Source organism: Gadus morhua, chromosome 9 (genome assembly GCF_902167405.1).
Source record: "Gadus morhua chromosome 9, gadMor3.0, whole genome shotgun sequence".
NCBI classification, from domain to species: Eukaryota; Metazoa; Chordata; class Actinopteri; order Gadiformes; family Gadidae; genus Gadus; species Gadus morhua.
Window position 1 is genome coordinate 23,060,800 of NC_044056.1, and position 20,273 is coordinate 23,081,072.

General features: G+C 43.9%; 1 protein-coding gene across 1 annotated transcript; it reads right to left on the bottom strand.

Moving 5' to 3' along the window:
• Positions 1–172: 172 nt before the first annotated feature.
• On the bottom strand, positions 173–19,068 carry LOC115551539 (anoctamin-9). The gene is made up of 24 exons (XM_030367360.1): positions 18,683–19,068; positions 17,763–17,837; positions 17,558–17,680; positions 17,215–17,351; positions 16,944–16,993; positions 16,807–16,865; positions 15,758–15,837; positions 14,759–14,893; positions 14,570–14,663; positions 14,199–14,259; positions 13,650–13,732; positions 13,456–13,560; positions 11,042–11,206; positions 10,870–10,906; positions 10,363–10,474; positions 10,208–10,265; positions 9,514–9,611; positions 5,363–5,559; positions 4,866–5,018; positions 3,126–3,270; positions 2,906–3,028; positions 1,487–1,580; positions 1,222–1,334; positions 173–1,040 (listed from the first exon to the last, which is right to left on the bottom strand). Exons 1-24 carry the CDS (start codon positions 18,701–18,703, stop codon positions 1,004–1,006), a joined length of 2,355 nt encoding a protein of 784 aa, XP_030223220.1. The 5' UTR covers positions 18,704–19,068; the 3' UTR covers positions 173–1,003.
• Positions 19,069–20,273: the final 1,205 nt, after the last annotated feature.

A 20,273-nucleotide genomic window follows, 5' to 3' on the forward strand; every position in this document is an offset into this window, starting at 1 on the left:
TCAATTCAGACTGCATGTAAACTTAAGGATGCTGTTCTGCTACTGAACTCAATACATACATGTAAACTAAATTATGCTGTTCTCTTACTCAACTCAATACATACATGTAAACTAAAGGATGCTGTTCTGCTTCACCTTAACTCTATACATACATGGACGGCAGATGCATGTATCCAGAAGTCAACATCGTTTTTTTAATTATTATTAACAATCAAAAAATAGCAAAAACAGAAGTCTGTCTCAGATTTACAAAAGGCAGTTAAATAAAGGCTAATGTATGCTGACCATAACAGCATCACAACATGATTATGTTAATTTATTCAAAGTCACAATTACAGAAAACACGTAGGCCTACACAAACAAAGCAATAATGCTAGGCAAATAATAATTATTATAATAAGATTAATCATAACGCCAATATGAAGAATAAAGTGGTTCCCAAGATCATTTTAATTTAAATATTTCAAGATATGAAATAATACAGTTCTGCAATTGAAAGGATATCATTACATGAGATCAGTCAATACATGGTTTCGTTCCTACGTGGATCCATATGGCCCAGTCGAGACTCCTTAAATGAGTTTCACTGTATCACTGTGTCTTGCCGTTCGTAGAAGCTGCAGTGCTTCATTTCAATCATGACTTTTATCTTAAGTCGGAGTGCAACGTCAATAAAAAACAACTCTGTACATCATGCTTGTATTAAATAACACCGGTATAAAAGGCTTTGTCCAACACACTTTGTTTCTCCCTCATTTCCGCGTAAAGGTTAGGCGTTAGGCTTTGGCCACACCTTGTGGCTGACAAGAGGCGGTGCAGGACCCATCTTCAAGTGAGAAGCTCAACGTAGTCACACATTGTCAACACATTGGATGTGTTCACATGAGTCCCTCACAGTCATCAAGTTAAGATAGCAAACATATTTCCAATGGAAGTGATTAACTGCGTCAGAGGCAGCTACTGGTGGTTGGTTCAACTTCAAATTGTATTTGGCAGTCTTCATTCATTCTCCTTTTGACACTTCTTTCTCTACAAATAAGCTAGAAACAACAATTGATTGTTATTGAAAACATATAGTGCTAACCCTCATGATGTCCATGGTTATAGGAGACAGGTAAATGATATACAAGATGGTTCAAATATCTACTGTTGTGGTATTTGCATGCATTGAAATTAGTGATTTGCATCCCGACCCTCCCCCTGAGTCTGTTGGCAGCTCACCTGTTCTCCTGCTTCAGTTGGTTGAACTTGTCAAGGAGTCGGACGTTCTTCACCTGCATGGGTGCGCTCGGGACACACCAGGCTGCCACAAATTTAAATATGACCACAACGTGCTATAAGCACAGAAAACAAACAAAAAAGCAATACAATATTAACCTCATCATCCTCATCCTCGTCCTCCTAAAACATTTTTGGAGAGGGCAAACATGTTAGACAACAGTTCACGCTTGCTCTATTGCGATTGCATTTCTTGTTTTTGGCTCACCTCAAAAAGGATGACGAAGGCAAAACGTACAGCTAAGATCAGCCAGAACTGTGGAGTGAAGCTGTAGTCTCCGTCGCTCCGGTAGTCTTTGTAGCTGGGGAGAAAACACATCAACTCTCCATAGAAGACAACATGCCAGCAGCTCATTAGGAATGACATCAGAGCTGGTATGGTAACACACATCAGCTGTCCAGCTCCTTTAACACCACCACACCTTCCCATTCAGGGTTCATGGGTTCATGGGGGAACAAAAATAACTGTAAGAACTGAGTTGGACCATTTACAATACTAGTCCTAATCTTAGGAATGGAGAAAACAAATCTTGTACACATTACATCAAAGGCTGTCCTCTCGGCTGTCTTTTTTGTTAACGTTGGAGACTGAAACAGTATTCACAGCTGATGTGCCTGTGCCATATCTGTTGGCCTCAGGATGCAGAGATACAAACATCTAAGGGAGTGTGTCAATGTTCCCCGGGTCCTATGTTCCCCTCTTTGTATGAGACTGGGAAACATAGGACCCTTTCTTTTAAAAAGGGTCCTATGTTCACCGCTTTTGCCAAAAAGGGTCCTATGTTCCCCGATATGTATGTGACCGGGGAACATAGGACCCTTTTTTTTAAAAGAAGGGTCCTATGTTCCCCAGTCTGTTACTTTTTCCACCATTACTGCCAAATTCCGGACGAAATAACCACCATTGCATGTCTTTACCTTTTGTGGAAGAGGGAGAGACGTCGGAGGACCCGACGCAGTCTATTCATATTATTGTAATGACCACGGAAGAGGCAGTGAATGAAGTTTTGATTAGACAGAGATTTATTAGATAGGCCTACCTAATAAACCGTTGGAACACACAAGACCGGAAACCATAGCAACGCCGATAAACAAACCCCGAAAAGCCCAATCCCTACGAGAGCTCCCCGCGCTACGGCCATCCGGAGGCGCACAGAGCTTTTGGCCGTGATATTATATATACAATTATATTACATTATATACTATTATATATAGAGCTCCGGGAGTCGCAAACGTCAACAATCACTTTCTCCTCCATGCTGCAGTTCACCCCGAACTGCACTGCACTGAGTTGGCTGGTTGAACGCTGATTGGCTGTGACGTTACACATGTCACTCAGTGGCCACGCTGTTGAACGCTGATTGTCTGTCATCACGCGAATGTCGCGTCAAAGTTTAAATATTTTTAAAGATTGATAGATTGCGATGAACAAAGGACCCTTTCTTCAGAAAAAGGGTCCTATGCTCCCCGGTATGTATTGCTACAGGGAAACATAGCACCCATTTTGGGAAAAACGGGGAACAGGACTTTCTTTTTTAGAAAAAGGGCCACGTGGAACATAGGACCCGGGGAACATGATGACCCCACATCTAATCACTCATTAAAGCATCCAGTAGGGAGGACCGACCTGCAGGAGGAGAAGTTCAGCCCGCTGGGGGTGATCATCTGCTCGGGCAGGAACTCGTTGCGTATGTCCGGGTCGGCCATGTGGGCGATGGACAGCGTGTTGTTGATGTAGCCCGCCATGCAGCTGGACGCACAGGGAACCAAAATAAACCACATGTACACACCCTGGGTGAATACTGCTACACGCAGAGCTAGCAGCGCTGGAAGAAGCGGTCTCTCACTCGGCGGCGGTGCTGCCGTTGGCGCAGGGTCCGTAGCGGTAGTGGTACACGATCCGGGGGATGAAGTCGGACGACACGCCGATCACCAGGCCATTGGCGATGACCGCCATGACGCCGATGGCCTCCAGGACCTCTGTCCAGATCCCTGATAGGAACACGCAGAAGCATCCATACTTCAGTACCATGGTTACTAAGTATTGTTACCCTGGCATCATGGTAAGTAAGTAGTGATATTCCGGTAACATCATAAGTATTTTTACCCCAGTAACATGCATCACATGTATTTTCCCCCTGGTATAATTATAAGGAATTATTATTTCCCCAGTAACATCATAAGTATTGTAAGCCAAGTAACATCCTGAATAAGTGCTGCTTCACAAGCCCAATTGTATTGTTTTATTGTATGTAAGTATTGCTACACCTGTAACATTGTTAGTAAGTATTGTTACCCAAGAGGCATTGTTAGTAGGGGGAGAGCCGGGTCGATTGAAACACTTTTCAGTTAAACGTCTTTTTCAAAGATGACTAATTTCAACATGTGATCAACAACTCCCATGTGTGTTCTCTTAGTTACAAGTGTAATTTAATACATATGTTGGATGATCGAGCTGTTTTTTAACTTTGAACGTAAGTTCACATTTGTTTCAAACGCACGCTCGGGACGATTGAAACACACATGCGGGACGAATGAAACAGCATATTTTAAAAAATAAACTATTGACCTTGTTTTTATGCAACATACCGGACAACATAGTGTACTCGTCATTGCTAAAATTTCACATAATTCCGCATAATATAAATAGGTAAAAATATATTTTTGGCCCGTGCGTAATTGTGCGTAATTGTCAAGATGCACATTTCGATTAAAAAACACCTTTCTTCTTTTGGACAACTACATTTGCATAAAATTTACTTATTTCCCTGTCCTAAGTCATGTTTGGGGATACACAGTTGAAAATCCTTTTATTTATTTAAAAAAAAAATGACCAGGTCAACCGGATAACATGACACCTGTTGCGTCTGAAACAAGTCTTTAAATCGTCCCAACAGTGACTACTGACACAAACCTTTTTTACCTCTCAAAAACTCTGACATTGCACACTTTAGCACAGATTTAAGTACTAATTAATCTGTTGTATAGTCATATTATTATGGCATGAAACAAAAACCGCAACTATTCATTGCAAAAAAAACTACCGCAGGAAGGATTTTACTTAGCGCTCTCGAAAACAGGTTCGGGGCATAACATTTGAACAGTAGCACGTCATTAAACGAAATTTCCCGGGGTTGGTCAGTCTTGCGTGCTGAACGTTGTGTTTCAATCGTCCCGTGTTTCAATCGACCCAGCTCTCCCTAAGTATTGCCCAAGGAATATTGAAAGCATTGTAACCCCAATAACATCCTAAGCATTGTTATGTCAGTAACATTGTAAGTAGGCCTATTACTACCCCAGTAACATTTTAAGTAAGCATTGTTATCCCTGCAACTTTTTAATTATACCCCAGCAACTTTTTAATTATATCCCAGCAACATTATAAGTATTGTAACCACAGAAACATAATAACTTAGTATTGTTACCCCAGCCGAATTGTAATTAAGTATTTTTACTCCAGCAACATCAGAAGTTGGTATTACCCTAGCAATATTGAACGTTAGTATTGTTACCCAGGAAACATTGTAAGAAAATAGTTGATTTTCTCCACCTCACAGAACACAGCGATATTCACCAGATAATCTTACCGATGTCGTTGGTTTTCTTAGGCACTATCCTGCGTTCCAGAGTGACCATCTTGATGGCGTCCAGGCGTATTTCGATGATGTTGTTGATGAGGGCCAGCAGCGGAGCGAGGGGGAACGCTGCCACGAATATTGTGGTGAAGCTGAATTGGATGACTAGGGTCAAGACCATGAAAACACATCAGACACCAAACGGCTTTGGTCAATGTTATTTACAGTCAGTTATGGCAATGGTAAAGGCATAGTTATTATGCATATCGATCATAAATAATCAAAAAATTGACCATAGAATTGACCCATATCAAAAATAACAAGAATGAAATTCTAAAAAAGTATCTGAATATTACTTGGAATAAAATATAACTAGGGATAAAATATACAAATGAAAATGTCAAAATGAACTTGACATATACAACAATAGGTTCTTAGGCTGTGTGTGAGTGAGTGAGTTAGTGAGTATAGTGTGCAGAAGAGTGTGAAATTGTGTACAACACACACACCCATCTCCAGGAACTCATTGAACAGGCTGAAGGAGTTGACGTCATCGAGCCGGTAGTTGCAGAACCAGTCCCTGAGCTTGCAGTTCTCACACAGCTCGGCTCCACTGAAGCCCTCAGAGTCATCCTTCTTGAAGCAGTGGCCGCACCTCCTCTGAAGCTTCTTGGTCCTCTTCCTCTTCAGCCAGCGATGAAACCATCTGAGACAGGCAGAGAAAACACTGGATCCAACGTGTATATTTATATGCATGCTTATGCAATGTAAGTGTATGTACATATGTTTGTATGCACAGATGTATGTATGGCAAAAATGGCAAAATGAGAAACAACAAATATGAGTAACAACCGAAAATAATCAAATACTATCAGGGAAGCACATTGTCCCTGTACAGACTCTACAGACTGGTGATCCTCAGTATTGACAATGATTCTCTTGCAAGCTAGAGTGCTTGAAGGATGGATTCAACAAAACATTGTCAAGGAATTCTCCTACAGGAATGCAAGGAGTAAAGGACCCTTAGGGCTTTGTTAAAAAAGGAGAAAGAAAACATTTGATTATATGAGGAATATTTATGGATCATGAAATCAAACAAACAGTTGGCCATGCTCCTATGTTTATGTCAGTTTTCTGTACTTATTGGTGATGTGCTTGCAACCAAAACATTTGTCTGAGCATAAATTTAGTGGCTACAGCTTGTTTGTGCCTGTTGCCATGGTAACGATTGTTCTTGGCTGCCATTAGCACGCTGCATGTGGGTAAGAGCTGCATGGTTTGTGTGATGGGGTTTATTGCAAGTTGAGACTCCGTCTAATTGGACTCGGTCTGGGTGAGGCTGCACAACTGCTGCACATTGAGTAATCAGTGTGTAACAGGTTAAACCAGCAATCTCCACACATACACAGGAAGAGACCTCCTGCATGGCAACACAGAACACCAGGCTATGTGTCATCATCAGCAAACCTTACAAAGAAACGCTTCAACATCACCACCTTGACTCATTTGTCTGGAGGAGCCCAATAGAAGTCTCCTGAACAAGAATGAAGTATACACAACCCATAGCCTGGCTCCGCCCGCCTAAGTACTCCCGCTCAATTTGAATTTCCCTTCAGTACTAGGTCTGGGTCTACGGAATGTTAGGCTACGTTGACACGATGACGGTCTGAACAGAAGACACAAAAGTGGCGTCGCGTCTTCACTTTTTATTCCACGTTTAGACGAGCGTTTTCGGGAGGAAATCTGCGTGCATACGGTGACGGTGTGGAATTCGATTGGGTATGCATGCCAGGCGGCTAGGTGGTGCTGTGATACACTATCACACAACACCGGCATGTCTGAGCGCAAGCGTAGATTCTTCCTTCTTCTCTTATCCGTGCCGCAAAAACCAAAAAGATCCTTCTCTGTTCAGTAACACTATCTGTACATATCCTTTACATTTCGTGGAATGACTCCTGTACGCTTGTTAGAGATGCCAGAGCAGCTTGAAGGTCCGACGTATGGAAATAATCGGACATGTTTGTTTATTTCCTTGTACTGTACATGTATGTGACGTAAACGCGTACGCGATGGAGCAGATCTGAGCAGCAGTGTTTTGCGTCTTGGCACTGTAGACGGAAACGCTACAGCGGAGCGTATTCAACTTTTCCACTCTGGAGGGTGGTTTCAGATTTATGCGTTTTCATGCCCCAAAAACGCCGTCACCGTCTAAACGAAAGGCACTTCCGATAAAATATTTTGGCGTTTTTACCCGCAAGCGTCCTCGTGTAAACGGGGCCTTAGTGGGTTTTCTCCGTCTAAATTTTCTGCGTCCAATCAGCGAACAGAGGGAGTGGCTTAGATCAATGACGTTAAAGTCAGCACTCGTTGACGGACATCTTCACGCACGGTGTTTGGTTTGTTTACAGCCTGCGCGCAACGTGATTCCCGGCCAAACATTAGCAATTGGTTATGGCAGATCCAGAGTGGCACTGGGCAGATACAATAGTTTTAAACTGCAACAGATACCCGCCTTCAAGTGAGTTAAAGGGGACCTATTATGCTTTTTCGACTTTTATGACCTATAAACGTTGTTATAATGATTGATAGTCATGTTTAACCATACTAAAGTGTCAAATAATGACGTACATGCCTTTCGACGTATTCCCTGCTGACAGTCTGGGGTGGCTGTGCAGAGCGCTAAACACTCGGGACAACGTTTGCGATTCACTTGTTCACATTTCCGGGAAATCATCTACGTAGAGGCACTCCTGCCACGCCCCCATATGCCTGGTCAAACTGCCCGCACGCGCGCTTCAAGGAAGGTAACCAATCACAACGGAGTTGGGTTGGCAGGAGGGGGGCGAGGGGGCGGAGAAGGACGAAATCGAGCGTTGACAGAGAATGCTGAAAGCGCCCAGATGAGAGGAGGAGTTTCCTGAAAATCTACATTGTTTTTTGTGTATGGTTAAACATGACTATCAATCATTATAACAACGTTTATAGGTCATAAAAGTCTAAAAGCATAATAGGTCCCCTTTAACGTTTGTCAATTGAGAAGGTCGAGACTCTATGTACAAATGAAATGAAGTACGAGAGTCTGGTAGGACCAGGCTACACAACCCGTAGTATAAATGTGAAATTACAAACTGAAACTAGAGTGGAACTTTGAACATTTGGCAATGTGTGAGGAGGGACCATGGCTATTGACCAACTATTTAAATGTGACTGACGGGAGAATTGATGTAATGTGTCTATATAGATAGTAGCCTACGTAGAAAAACTGTAGGAACTGTTTCAAATTGTCTGAAGTAGGTGGCATCTGCTCACTGTCTCTCACTGTTCCCTCTCTCTCGCTCTACTGTGTCTCCTCTCTGTTCCTCCTCTCTCTCCAGTCTTTCCTCTCTCTCTTTACCTCCTGTTTCTCCTCTAGCCGTCTTTCCCCTCTGTCTCTCTCCTCTCTTTTCCTCCTCTCTCTGTTCCTCCTCTCTCTCTCTCTCCTCTCTGATCCTCCTCTCTCTGTGTCTTTTCTCTCTGTTCCTCCTCTCTCTGTGTCTCTCCTCTCTCTTGTCCTCTCTGTTTCTCTCCTCTCTGATCCTCCTCTCTCTGTGTCTTTTCTCTCTGTTCCTCCTCTCTCTGTGTCTCTCCTCTCTCTTGTCCTCTCTGTTTCTCTCCTCTCTGATCCTCCTCTCTCTGTGTCTTTTCTCTCTGTTCCTCCTCTCTCTGTGTTTCTCCTCTCTGTTCCTCCTCTCTGTGTCTCTCCTCTCTATTCCTCCTCTCTCTGTGTTCTCTGTGATTCCTGCATCACTGCCTGCTCACCACTGTCTGCAAAACAGAGTTTTAAATGAAGATAATAGGGCTTCAGCATGCTGTAACTTGTCAAGTAACACTTTAGTAGCATAAAGTCGCCAGAGTGTATTCACATTTATTCTCATTAACTATCTTTGCAATGAACAAAATCCTCAACGGCAACCGACTACAGTTTTGTCTCATGGTTTCAGTCTGTGTGTGAATCTATGGCGAAAGCTGCGTGAACGCTGCCCAGTGTTCAGCCTATCTCCTGCATTTGCTCTGGGTCGTCTCCCGCTTTGGGGAGAGAGGGGAGGGGCTCAAAGCTTGTGTATGGAGAAAAGCACATTTAGTTTTCGTCTTTTTAGTCACGTGTCACAAGGGCAACAATGCCCCCATTGTCTAAGCAAGGTAACACTTTTCCTAAGACACTACTGATCAATGCAAAAGCGAATGCTGTGAAGTATCTCATTAGAGCGGTAACTTTATACGAAGTACTAAATCCAGGTGGTCAGAAGGATGCGTTCTCAACGTGCGTTGCATAAGGTGGAGAGATCCACCGCATGCACTACTTGAAAAATAGCACCACATTACAGAGTCATGGTAACTAGAATTGTAAATGGAAGAGAGGGATGTCGGGTTGGCATGAGTGTGTGTGCCGTATTTTCATTGTAAATGAGCGCTTCTTAGTGTTATAGCTGAACTTTGGCCCAGCGATTGTGTGTTGGTGCTGGGGGTAGAGTCTCATCAGCATGCCCCAGGTCAAAGGTCACCACCTTCCCCCTGGGGTGTGTCTTGGTGCTGGCAGTCGAGTCTCATCAGCGCGCCCGAGGTCAGAGGTCACCCCCACCCCCCGCCCCTCCCGGTGTGTGTGTTGGTGCTCTGCACTTACGGAACAGTGAACTCGAACACGTTGCTGATGGTTTGTTTGAGGGTCATGATGATGGCCATCTGGATGAACAGATCTGTCAGACACCCGCTGGGATGACACTGGAGAGAGAGCAGACGACTCAGGATCCAAGGGCTACTGTCAACTCAGTCTCTTTTTTAAAGATCCCATATCATTGCATTTTGGGGGTACTACTAGAATAGGGTTACATGCCTGCATGTTAAAAATACCCCTTATTATTCTCCCTCTTCATTTCTGCAAGTTATTTTTTGTATCACGTCGCCCTAAGGCCCCCCTCCCGAGTACCCCAGGCTGCTGTGATTGGTCAGCACGCCCAATCTGTTGCGATTGGTCGAACGCTTTGCGTGTGGGTCGGCAAATTCACACCCAGAGAAGTTGTTAACTCTGCAGGTAGCCGGGAGGCGGGGCTTCTTCACTTCAGCACCTCCCACAGGCTGACGTCGCACTGTTATGGAAGTAAAGGTTGAGCGCAAACAAGCTGTTTCACACACTTATTGAGGGGCGTTCTCGGTGGCCGCGAAAACTCCCCCTGGCTCAGACTTAGATGGTTCTAGCTTAGCAGACATAAAAGATGTAAACATACGGCATATAACAGTCTAAAGTAAAGGGAATAAGTCTAAAAAGCATGATATCAACCCTTTAAATAATTCCATCAATATTCTCAATGTCTCCTCACCTCCTCCAGCCTCCATTTCCCTGCGATCCGTGAGTAGCGACCAGGGTGCCCGTTTATCCTAACAAACGTAGGAGAAAACACGCCTGTTACCACTCTGTTACTATCCTTACGCACAAACATACACAAACGAGGGCACAGTGCGATCCAGTCCTCACCTGCCGAGGAAGAAGGCGACGTAGAAGAGAGAGGAGAAGTAGGTGAAGAACTGGAAGGTGAACATCTTGACGGTGAAGCTCTTCTCGGTGGCGGAGAAGGACCTTGTTTCCTCTTGGATAAAACAGGAATCGGTAACTGGTTGACCACGAGGTGGGACATTCTAACTTCTGCTGTCCTGTCAAGGCTAGAGTAAGGACGTTCGACTGGGCCTTTTGGACAACCGTGTGTATAAAACAACATGCATTTGTTTTCTGTGTCTAAACACTGTCCTCCCTTGAGCTGCTGCCACTGCAATTATCTTCTGGATTGTAATCATATTTGACCTTTTTCTATTATTAACTACTTACATTAAGGAGGTCATTAACAGCAATTAAACAAAAATATTTCCAGGTCTCTCTTGTAAAAGAAAGTACTTAATGAGCAATAAAGAATAAATGAGCCGTAGCAATAAGCAGCTTAAACAAATAAAGAAGAAAGAGACCGATAGTACACATTAAGATGCATACCTATATCACAGAGTTTCCTGGCCACAATCCTGTTGATCTGCGGACAGAGACGTACTTGAGACAGTATGCAGTAGAATGGGTCATAAAGCAAACACACATTGACACTAAAGCAAACACACATCGTCGACCGGGGCTCAAGGGCCCCGGTCGACGAGGGCGACGGTGTGCGTACCCGCGTCATGACGGTGATGACGACGTAGTGGAGGAAGGCCCCCAGCACCATGGACCCCAGGTTGGAATGGTCACTGAGCAGCTTCCAGGACCCCTCGGCCATCATGACCGCCGCCATCACCCTGAAGACCACCAGGGCGTGGGTTAGCCCGATGATCACCAGGATCTGGAGGGGCAGGACAGGCCGCTGTGAGGGAGAACTTGAGTTTGGGTTCTGGCTAGAGCCCAACCCATACTAGATTTAGGGGGCGATGCCTATATCGAAGATTACTGATATCGGCCGATATTCTAAATATTCATATATCGCTCTTTATTCTATATATATCTCATGGTATCCTGGGGGTGGGGCATCTCCTTTGGATTGGCTGCTCACCCTCCAGCAACATCTATTAAAGCCAGAGCTAAAGGAACCAATGACCTTTAGTATGGGGAGGAGCTTCTAACCTCACACAGAACACGATGAAAAACTGTTAGTGTTGGAGTGTTTACTTGATGTGCTCAGTTAAAGCATTCAACCACCACAGTGGAGGATTTATAGAGAGCTGATAATAAATCAATTACTAAAGTTTTCATATCGGCAAACACATACGGCGATACGATATATTTGTGATAGGCCAATATCAGCCGAAAAAATCGGCCAACCGATACCTCATTCACGCTGTGGTTCTAACCCTCAATGTACTCAACATCCTACCAGTGTGGGCGTCCTGGCTTGAGCAAGAGGCCCCCAGCTCCCTACCTGATCCTTAACAACTCATACCTCTCATCCACTGTGAGTTTAGTTAAAGCAGATGAAATACTGAAGGGTAAATCTAGAGGACACAACAAATTTTAAATGCATATCCTAAACATATGCATAGAAATATGCACATCATCCTACTACTCCTCGACATTAACAATCTCCACGAACCGTTCCAATCTGGCTTCCGTCCAAAACACAGCACTGAAACAGCCCTAGTCAAAATCACCAACGACCTCCTCCTTGCAGCCGACTCTGGATTACTCACCATTCTCATCCTCCTCGATCTCAGCGCAGCATTCGACACCATCTCCCACCCTCTGCTCCTGGACCGCCTAGCTGGTATTGGGATCACTGGTGCTGCACTCTCCTGGTTTACATCCTACCTCACCGGCCGTCAACAATTTGTTCAACTAAGCAACCACAAGTCTGGGTGTTCAGATATCTCACTGGGTGTCCCCCAGGGGTCAGTCTTGGGTCCACTCCTCTTCACCACTTACCTCCTCCCGCTGGGCACACTCCTCCGTCACCATGGGGTCCATTTTCACTGCTACGCTGACGACACACAGGTCTACATCTCTACCAAACCCACCGCTGCCATCCCCCCCACCTCCCTCATCACGTGCCTGGAAGAGATCCGGAGCTGGTTGAGCAGGAACTTCCTGAAACTCAATGGAAACAAGACCGAGGCCCTGCTCATCGGATCCAAATCCACCCTCACTAAATCACAACACACCCCAGCTCCACTCATAATTATCGATGGATTCCCAGTACCCTTCTCCTCCAAAGTCAAGAGCCTCGGTGTCATCCTGGACAACACCCTCTCATTCGCACCCCATATTCACAACATCACCCGGACTGCATTCTTCCACCTCCGCAACATCGCCAGACTCCGCCCATCACTGACCCAATCCAGCACTGAAATCCTAGTTCACTCATTTGTCACATCACGCATAGACTACTGCAACGCCCTCCTCGCCGGACTCCCCACCAAACTCATCAACAGACTGCAGATCATTCAGAACTCAGCCGCCCGGATCATCACCCGCACCAAATCATCTGACCACATCACCCCTGTCCTCATTCAACTTCACTGGCTCCCAGTACACTACCGTATCCAATACAAAACCCTACTCCTCACCTACAAAGCTCTCCACAACCTAGCCCCCAGTTATCTCTGTGACCTCCTCCAAGAATACACTCCCTCCCGCTCCCTCCGCTCAACCTCTGCTGGACTACTATGTATCCCCACATCACGACTCACTACAATGGGTGCCCGGTCATTCAGCTGTTCAGCACCCAGGCTCTGGAACTCCCTCCCCCCACACATAAAACAATCAGACACCATTAAAACCTTCAAGTCACAACTCAAAACTCACCTGTTCAAACTCGCACACAACGTCTAACTGATCACTGTTTTGATTGTTTTTTTGTTTTGTTTCGTCTTGTTTTTGTTTTATTTATTTCTTATTGCTTATGTTTATTTATTTTTACACAATGTCTTGTTTTTTAAATAATGTATGATGACTATATGCTCTGTAAGGTGACCTTGGGTGTCTTGAAAGGCGCCTCTAAATTAAATGTATTATTATTATTATTATTACTCCGGTCTTCAGATAAATGCCAAGCCAATGTGGCAGGTGATGGTTTGTGTGAAGTGTTGTGTGTAAACACACCATCAGCGTCACACATATCAGCACCAAAGTGCTGCGCAGGTACGAGTGCTTGTACTGCTTGGGTTCAGCGTCTGGGTTATTCACAATCCCCAGAATCAGGTCGTCCTGAAACGATGCAAGGAGATGTATTAACAAACACCAAGAGTGAAGAAAGCTAAGGAGAGGGACAAATTTCATGGTTTGCTGAATCCTACCTCCTCTTCATTCCAGTCCGAAACCTTCCACTCACACACATAGGAAGCTCGGTGTCTCTTCCAGAACTCCAGAAACAAAGTCGCTGTGGAAATAAAGTTGTTAGGTTGTCATACGACATCACACTTTTCAGGCATCTTGTTTGTGTGTGTGTGTGTGTGTGTGTGTGTGTGTGTGTGTGTGTGTGTGGGGGTGTGTGTGTGTGTGGGTGTGTATGTGTGTGTGTGTGAGTGTGTGTTCGTGTGTGTGTGACTGTGTGTGTGTCTGTGTGTGTGTGTGTGTGTGTGTATGTGTGTGTGTGTGTGTGTGTGCGTGCTTGCGTGCGCGTGTGTGACCTCTTAGGGTGAGCATGAGCCCACTGACCTTCTGACGCAGGAATTATTTAGCAGTGGTTCTCTGTGTCGTCACATTTCATCAATGGTCCAGGTTGACTCAAATCAACTGACTTTTTACGTGAAAGTAGGATTTTTTTCCAGTTTCTGACCACTTTATACATCATGATACGGAACAAAAGTCAAACATTGAATCATAGCCATTTAACAGAAACCTACCCCACACTGCCATGAACATGGCGAAGAAGACAGTGCCACCATTGTCAAAGAGCAGACTCAGCTGTGGATAGAAATAAGGATAAATGTCAGTAACCTCTTTATTACTATTTAGCTTGTATCTAAAGCAGCTTTCAACGTGTTGTTCCAACAAACACAGATGTCTCAACAATGAGCAGTGAGGTGTTGGCCTAGGATATGACCGCACCTAGACTGTGGGCAGTGGGGTTGTAAGCAGTACATTCAGTCTATGGTTGGAACCCAGATACACCCAGCTGGGTCTCAAAGGCCAGGGAACTATCCCGCCTGGCCTCCAGTAACTACAATCAGAAACAGGGCATGGTTTGACTCAACCCTGCAGACTTGTTCCGTACCTTGGTATATGTGCAGGTGTCCGAGAGCTGCCACACTTGGCATCGCTTGTCACAGAGGGGACACATGACTGCTTTGGACTCACACACCTCCTTTCTAAAGGACAAGGGCTTGTGGTTAGGGAATCACACTGTGCACAGGCAGACCTTCCCTAATAAGCATTAAAGGGTGACCTCTAGTGTTGAACTCACATTAGCGGAGAGCTGTTGAAGAAGGCCAGGCCGTAGAGGAACACCACCAGGCCTACGGCGGCAGCGGGGATGAGGAGGTATGTGTACCAGCCCAGCCACAGGTAGTAGAGAGCCACCTTCTCCCCGAAGTAGTTCCTGAGAATCACACACCCAAACACACACAAACACACAGAAGCACACACGATTTCAGAATTGTAGCTGATATTGTTTGTGTCTTATTAGGTGTGTCTTATTTCCATCCCCCTGATTTTATGCAAACTTTGAAGTATCGAATCAGTAAACGGTGATGGAAACACCAACATTTGCATAAAAATCCTCTAATTCGCAAAAAGGTTTATCCGCTCGCTTGAGGTGTTTTTTTAGAAATGCGAAAGAGAGTAAATTTGCAAAATGGGAGATGGAAACACACTTTTCGAAACAGCTGTGACGTAGCGAACTTTGAACACTGAAAGTGTTCAAAGTTCGCACAGTTTGACTGACAGTCTTCCAATTTCCGCATAACGACCGGCCATAGCAACCCTGCCGACATCAACGTGTAACGTCATCACCCTATTTCGCTCCAACCACTTGATAGAAACGCACCTAATTCGAATTACTTTTTTGCGAACTTTCTAAAGATTCACATAACCTTTTAGATGGAAACGCAGCTACTGACAACCTCCATTCAAGCTGACAATTTTTTAACAAGCTTCCTATTAATACCCTTAATATTTTCCACAAATTCAAATAATGTGCGATAGAAACAAACATACTCGAAATTTACATTCCAAAATATTTTCATTAATTAGAATTACAACGTTTTTAGTACTGATAATAATCATGTAATGCTTAGGTGTTTTACATTTTATAATTCATAGTCTGAAAAAGGGTATAAAAGGCCATAATTTTTAAATCCCAAAAACGGCAGTAGCAAATGCAATTAGCCCGACAAAACGACTATAGACAGAAAAGATGGCGACTGTAAACTGAGTGATCAAGCGATTCAAGTGCTTCTCTAACCTGACGGCCGTTATGGGTTGCCCCTGGAAACAGGCTGTCCAGCGAGCCCAGCTCTGCCTCAGCTCTCTCTGCTTCTTCTTCTGAAAGCCAGAGCACTCAGTCAAAGGCACACACACACACCCACGGCCATTGACAGACGTGCATAAATACGAACACACCCGACACAGTGTTCGACAACAACAAACGCACACGGCCACATCAATATGCACTCAGAAACAACAGGCAAGCCCGGCATACAATGAAATACAATCATGGGAATAAATAACACAAAGAAAAGGCACACAATAATAGCAATACGCATACTCAGTCGTGGTGACACACATCCACAAATAATGACAGGATGAGTCAGACACATAAGCACAGGCGAACAGAAACACACCGTTAGGTTTTGTCACCTAAAACATCACAGCTACATTTAAATAATTGGATAGTACTATATTTGTTTATTTGATTCACCATTCATGCATTCTTTCTAATTGCTAGACAATGCTGTATGGTCATAGTAAGCAGGCGTAACGCACAGGCCAACGTCGTGCGCACTCAAACTAAATTCTCTGTCGATGACTCAGGACTCCGATGATGACTAATGGAGACGCGAGTCATCCGCTGAGAACGGCCGCTCAACAGATACTCAGTGATGAAGCTGGGACTGAAGTCCAGGCTTGAGGTCCTCCTGTTGTGGTTCTTACAGAAAGTGGACCGCATACTTCCTATTATACATCCTAATTCTTTTTGGATCAAAATGTTGTCATTTTCAACACTAGCCAAATTAAATGAGCCAACGCAGTTTTTCGCTGTGCGAAGCCCGGTGTTGTCCTGTTGTTTCGGTTTGCTGTAACTTATTCACATAGTAATAATTAACACAACTAAGTTGTTTCGACTTGGGAATTGAATGAAAAAAACAAGAAAACATTGCCTTTCTGGTTTCTACACAGCCACCTTCAGGTAGGATGACCCTCTCCAATAAAACGTATCCTTTCCAAAAACAAGGGACTCAAGACTTTATGGACACTGATTCTAAAAGAAGAAGACCTTTCTGAAGAACCTACCTCATGCAAGCAGAACCTGGCATCAAACACCTTCTTCTTCAGCAGACCGCGAAGATCCTCTGGAAAGATGGAGAGATGAGAGGAAGAACGTGTAACATCTGGGAGGCAGAGTGACCCTCATGTAAAGACCTCTTTACCTCCCGTCCTGATAGCGGTGTGATTCACGATGTAGTGGACGATTCTTATCCTGCAACAAACAAACGCTGGCACTTGAGCTAATAAAACAACGCATCACACATCCAACCATTGCATCTCTGTCTCCATTATATTCTGTGATTAACTTGCAATTTATAAATAAATATGTGATACAAGTTATAGAATGAAGCTTTTCCAATGCTGGATATAAAGCAATGTGTCAGAAAGGCGTCACTGCACGCATTTTGGATTCAGTGACAGAGTGCTTCTCACCTAGTTCTGAAGGGCATAGCGTTCTGTTCATCGCTCCAGCTGCAGGCATCAGACACCTTCAGTAGATGTCTGTACCTCTCGAAGATCTCCTTAGGGGCTTGGATCCCATAGAAGTTTATGTCGTCATATAATATTTTCTAAAATAAATAAGTCTGATTAAGAATTATGATTTTTTAGTTACTACCTAGACACAATAACTATAACATGATACAGACGTATCAGTTACAGATTGTGAAGCTGCATGAATCCATCCCTGATGACAGAAAGCTCACTAGTCTGAATCATCATTTGTAATACGTGATACCAGCCTTAATGGACAGTTGTTATGTGAATACAAACTTACCGTGACTTTTAACTTCTTGCATTTTAATGCCTCGATGAAGGCCTTCTGCTTCTTGTAGGACTCTTTGTCCTGCTCCTCCTTGGTTTTTCCTACCAGGACGTAGTCATAGGACAGAGGGGCGTTCTGTGCAGACAACCCCACATGACATCATTCATTACATAAGGCCTGACGATGCTCATATTGATCAGCAGGTGTCTGTTCTTACCTCATGGGGAACCCCCTCATGATCTCCACCGTTCTCCTTCACCACCCCCATCAGCTCCAGGAACTCAATACTCAGCTACATCAGAACCACATTTAGATCAGGGCATCACGTCATCCTCACTGCTAGATTAGGGCCATGTACCTCTGAGACAGCAATGGCGGATCTACACGGGGGCCTACGGGGGCCTATGCCCCTGTAGACATGTCCCTGCTCCCCCCTGTGCCAAAAAATATTTGCCTTTTTTTTGTGGCCCTCTGGTTAAACACTGGCCAATCCTTGGCCCCCCTAATAAAATGTCTCTAGAACCACCACTGGAGACAGATATATGTCAATATATGAAATATATACAATTAGTGACACCTATCCAAATATATAATCAACACCAGATTATGGTTTAACTTGTATCTGAACGGGGGGATTAAAAAAGTTTTTATCTATCACGTTCCAAACTATTATTTTTAATGGATATAGGCCTATCTCTTGTTTATATTTAATTTAATATATGCTAGTAAAGTTAGGCATACTGCGAGTGCTTATGAAACTAACTGACTATAGTGTCCCAGTTCTCTGTGACACTTCACATAGGCTATCATATTACCTATTCATCGAACTTGAATAGGTATTTGAAACCTGTTGCATACCTGAGCAAAAATGAAAGCTAAACACTGATTTGTTTGATACAGTCAACAGGTGTTGAACTATTTCAACATGAACACATTCAACTGGACCCATGTGTAATATGGTTGGTTACCACTTACCAGGCAGTTACCATATTATAGAGCATTTGTTGCAGGCCTACATAGTCTTACAGAAATAATGACTCAATCGTACACTTTAGTACATGGTTGTAGTTTTTGTAGTGACGTTGGCTGATATCTGTGAACTAAACCCAGTAGTATTAACATGTGATGGTGACTGACCTGGCGTCTGTGTCCCGGCATGATGTGGTTCGCTACAGGTGTGATCAGGCCAACGGCGAATTCCCCCACGGCTTCAGTGACCGTCTCACAGGTGCCGTTGAAGGTACATCAAGTTCTCATTTTCTCCGACAGGAACACTACTTCCGTAGTCCCAATCATCTCGCAGACGCCTTATTCTATTCGCAGCCAACGCGGAATGCAGAAGCGACTATACCTGTTGTTATGATGTCAGACGGCGCTTGTTATTCTAGCCTCGTGGCTTTATGATGCGGGTGAAGGAAGAGACGCGTGGCTCTCATCGAGCGACGGCACCTGCGGGATGGAGCGGTGGCACCGTGGGAGGCAGGTGTCAGTAGAAGGCGTAAGCGCCACTGCCTGCGCCAGAGGGCTATTGTGGTTGTATGTACCGCAAGAGGGCACCAAAAAGAGGGCTCCATAATTGACGAGCGAACATATTTGATTTATTGAAAATGTATTAAAAAATATATTGTTAAAAAAAAATACCCAATGCCTTTTCAGCAATATATTATATTATTTGTAGGGTTCGGCAATCCCCAAAAATGTAATAAAATAAATAAGTGATAATTAGTAGGCTATAGGCCTACCCAATGGTATTTAATGGTATTTCACTCAGTCTAGCAGTTTTATTTTGTATAACGTTCTTCGGACCCTCACTACGTTCGATGAAAGTGCTTTTAATTATTTTGCACCCTCATGGTGTTACTACAGGATCTATGAGAAAGTAGGGTCTGCACACTGTATTAATGCTCCAGAAGTGGATTTATAACAGGCAACGTTTGATCTTTGTGCCTGATGAAGATCCCTAGCGATAGAAACGTTGCTAGCACGGAGCATTAAAACAGTGTGCAGACCATCCTTGGATGTACCCCTCTTCTTAGCAGAGCTGTTCCTCCCTATACGCGAACTAAGCGGCCGCTTAGGGCCCCCGACCGCCAGAGGGGCCCCAAGAGCGCTGATTTTTTATTTTTTTTAATAGGTCTTATCACGATAACCTAAAATGACCTCATTCTGACTGACCTGGCAACCCTACACATGTTGTTAATGTAATGCTCAGTGTTGCTGAGAGGGCTACAAGCAAGGATCATAATGATTGATTCAGCGCAGGCGCTGGTTTGACTGATCCCAAAACTGGCTAAAATAAAATAAAATAATTAAACAAGTCAATCCATCGGGTGCAGAAAAATGTGAAAAGAAGAACGGTGACAAAAAGAGACAACTGCAAGGTCATTTTTTGTTGAATAATAATTGTAGGCAAATGCAGCGGCTACTATGGATGTTTATTAATTGACTTCTTTTTGTCATAATTAAGCTATATCATCTTAACTCATCTTATTTGCAAGATGCTTTTTTCAAGTTTTGTCACAAAAGACTAACTTAAGACCCTTTAAAAAGCAACTTTATTGAAGATGTTTTAATACTAAAGGTTGCAAGCCACCTAGTGGACTAAACAGTTTGTGCTGTTTTAAAATGTCAGACAGTAAAGTAAAAGTAGAAATGTGGTTAGTGTGTAAGCTTTACTTTGACTGTTTCAGTGAGTATACTTAACTAATTGCGGCTAATCATGTTCAAT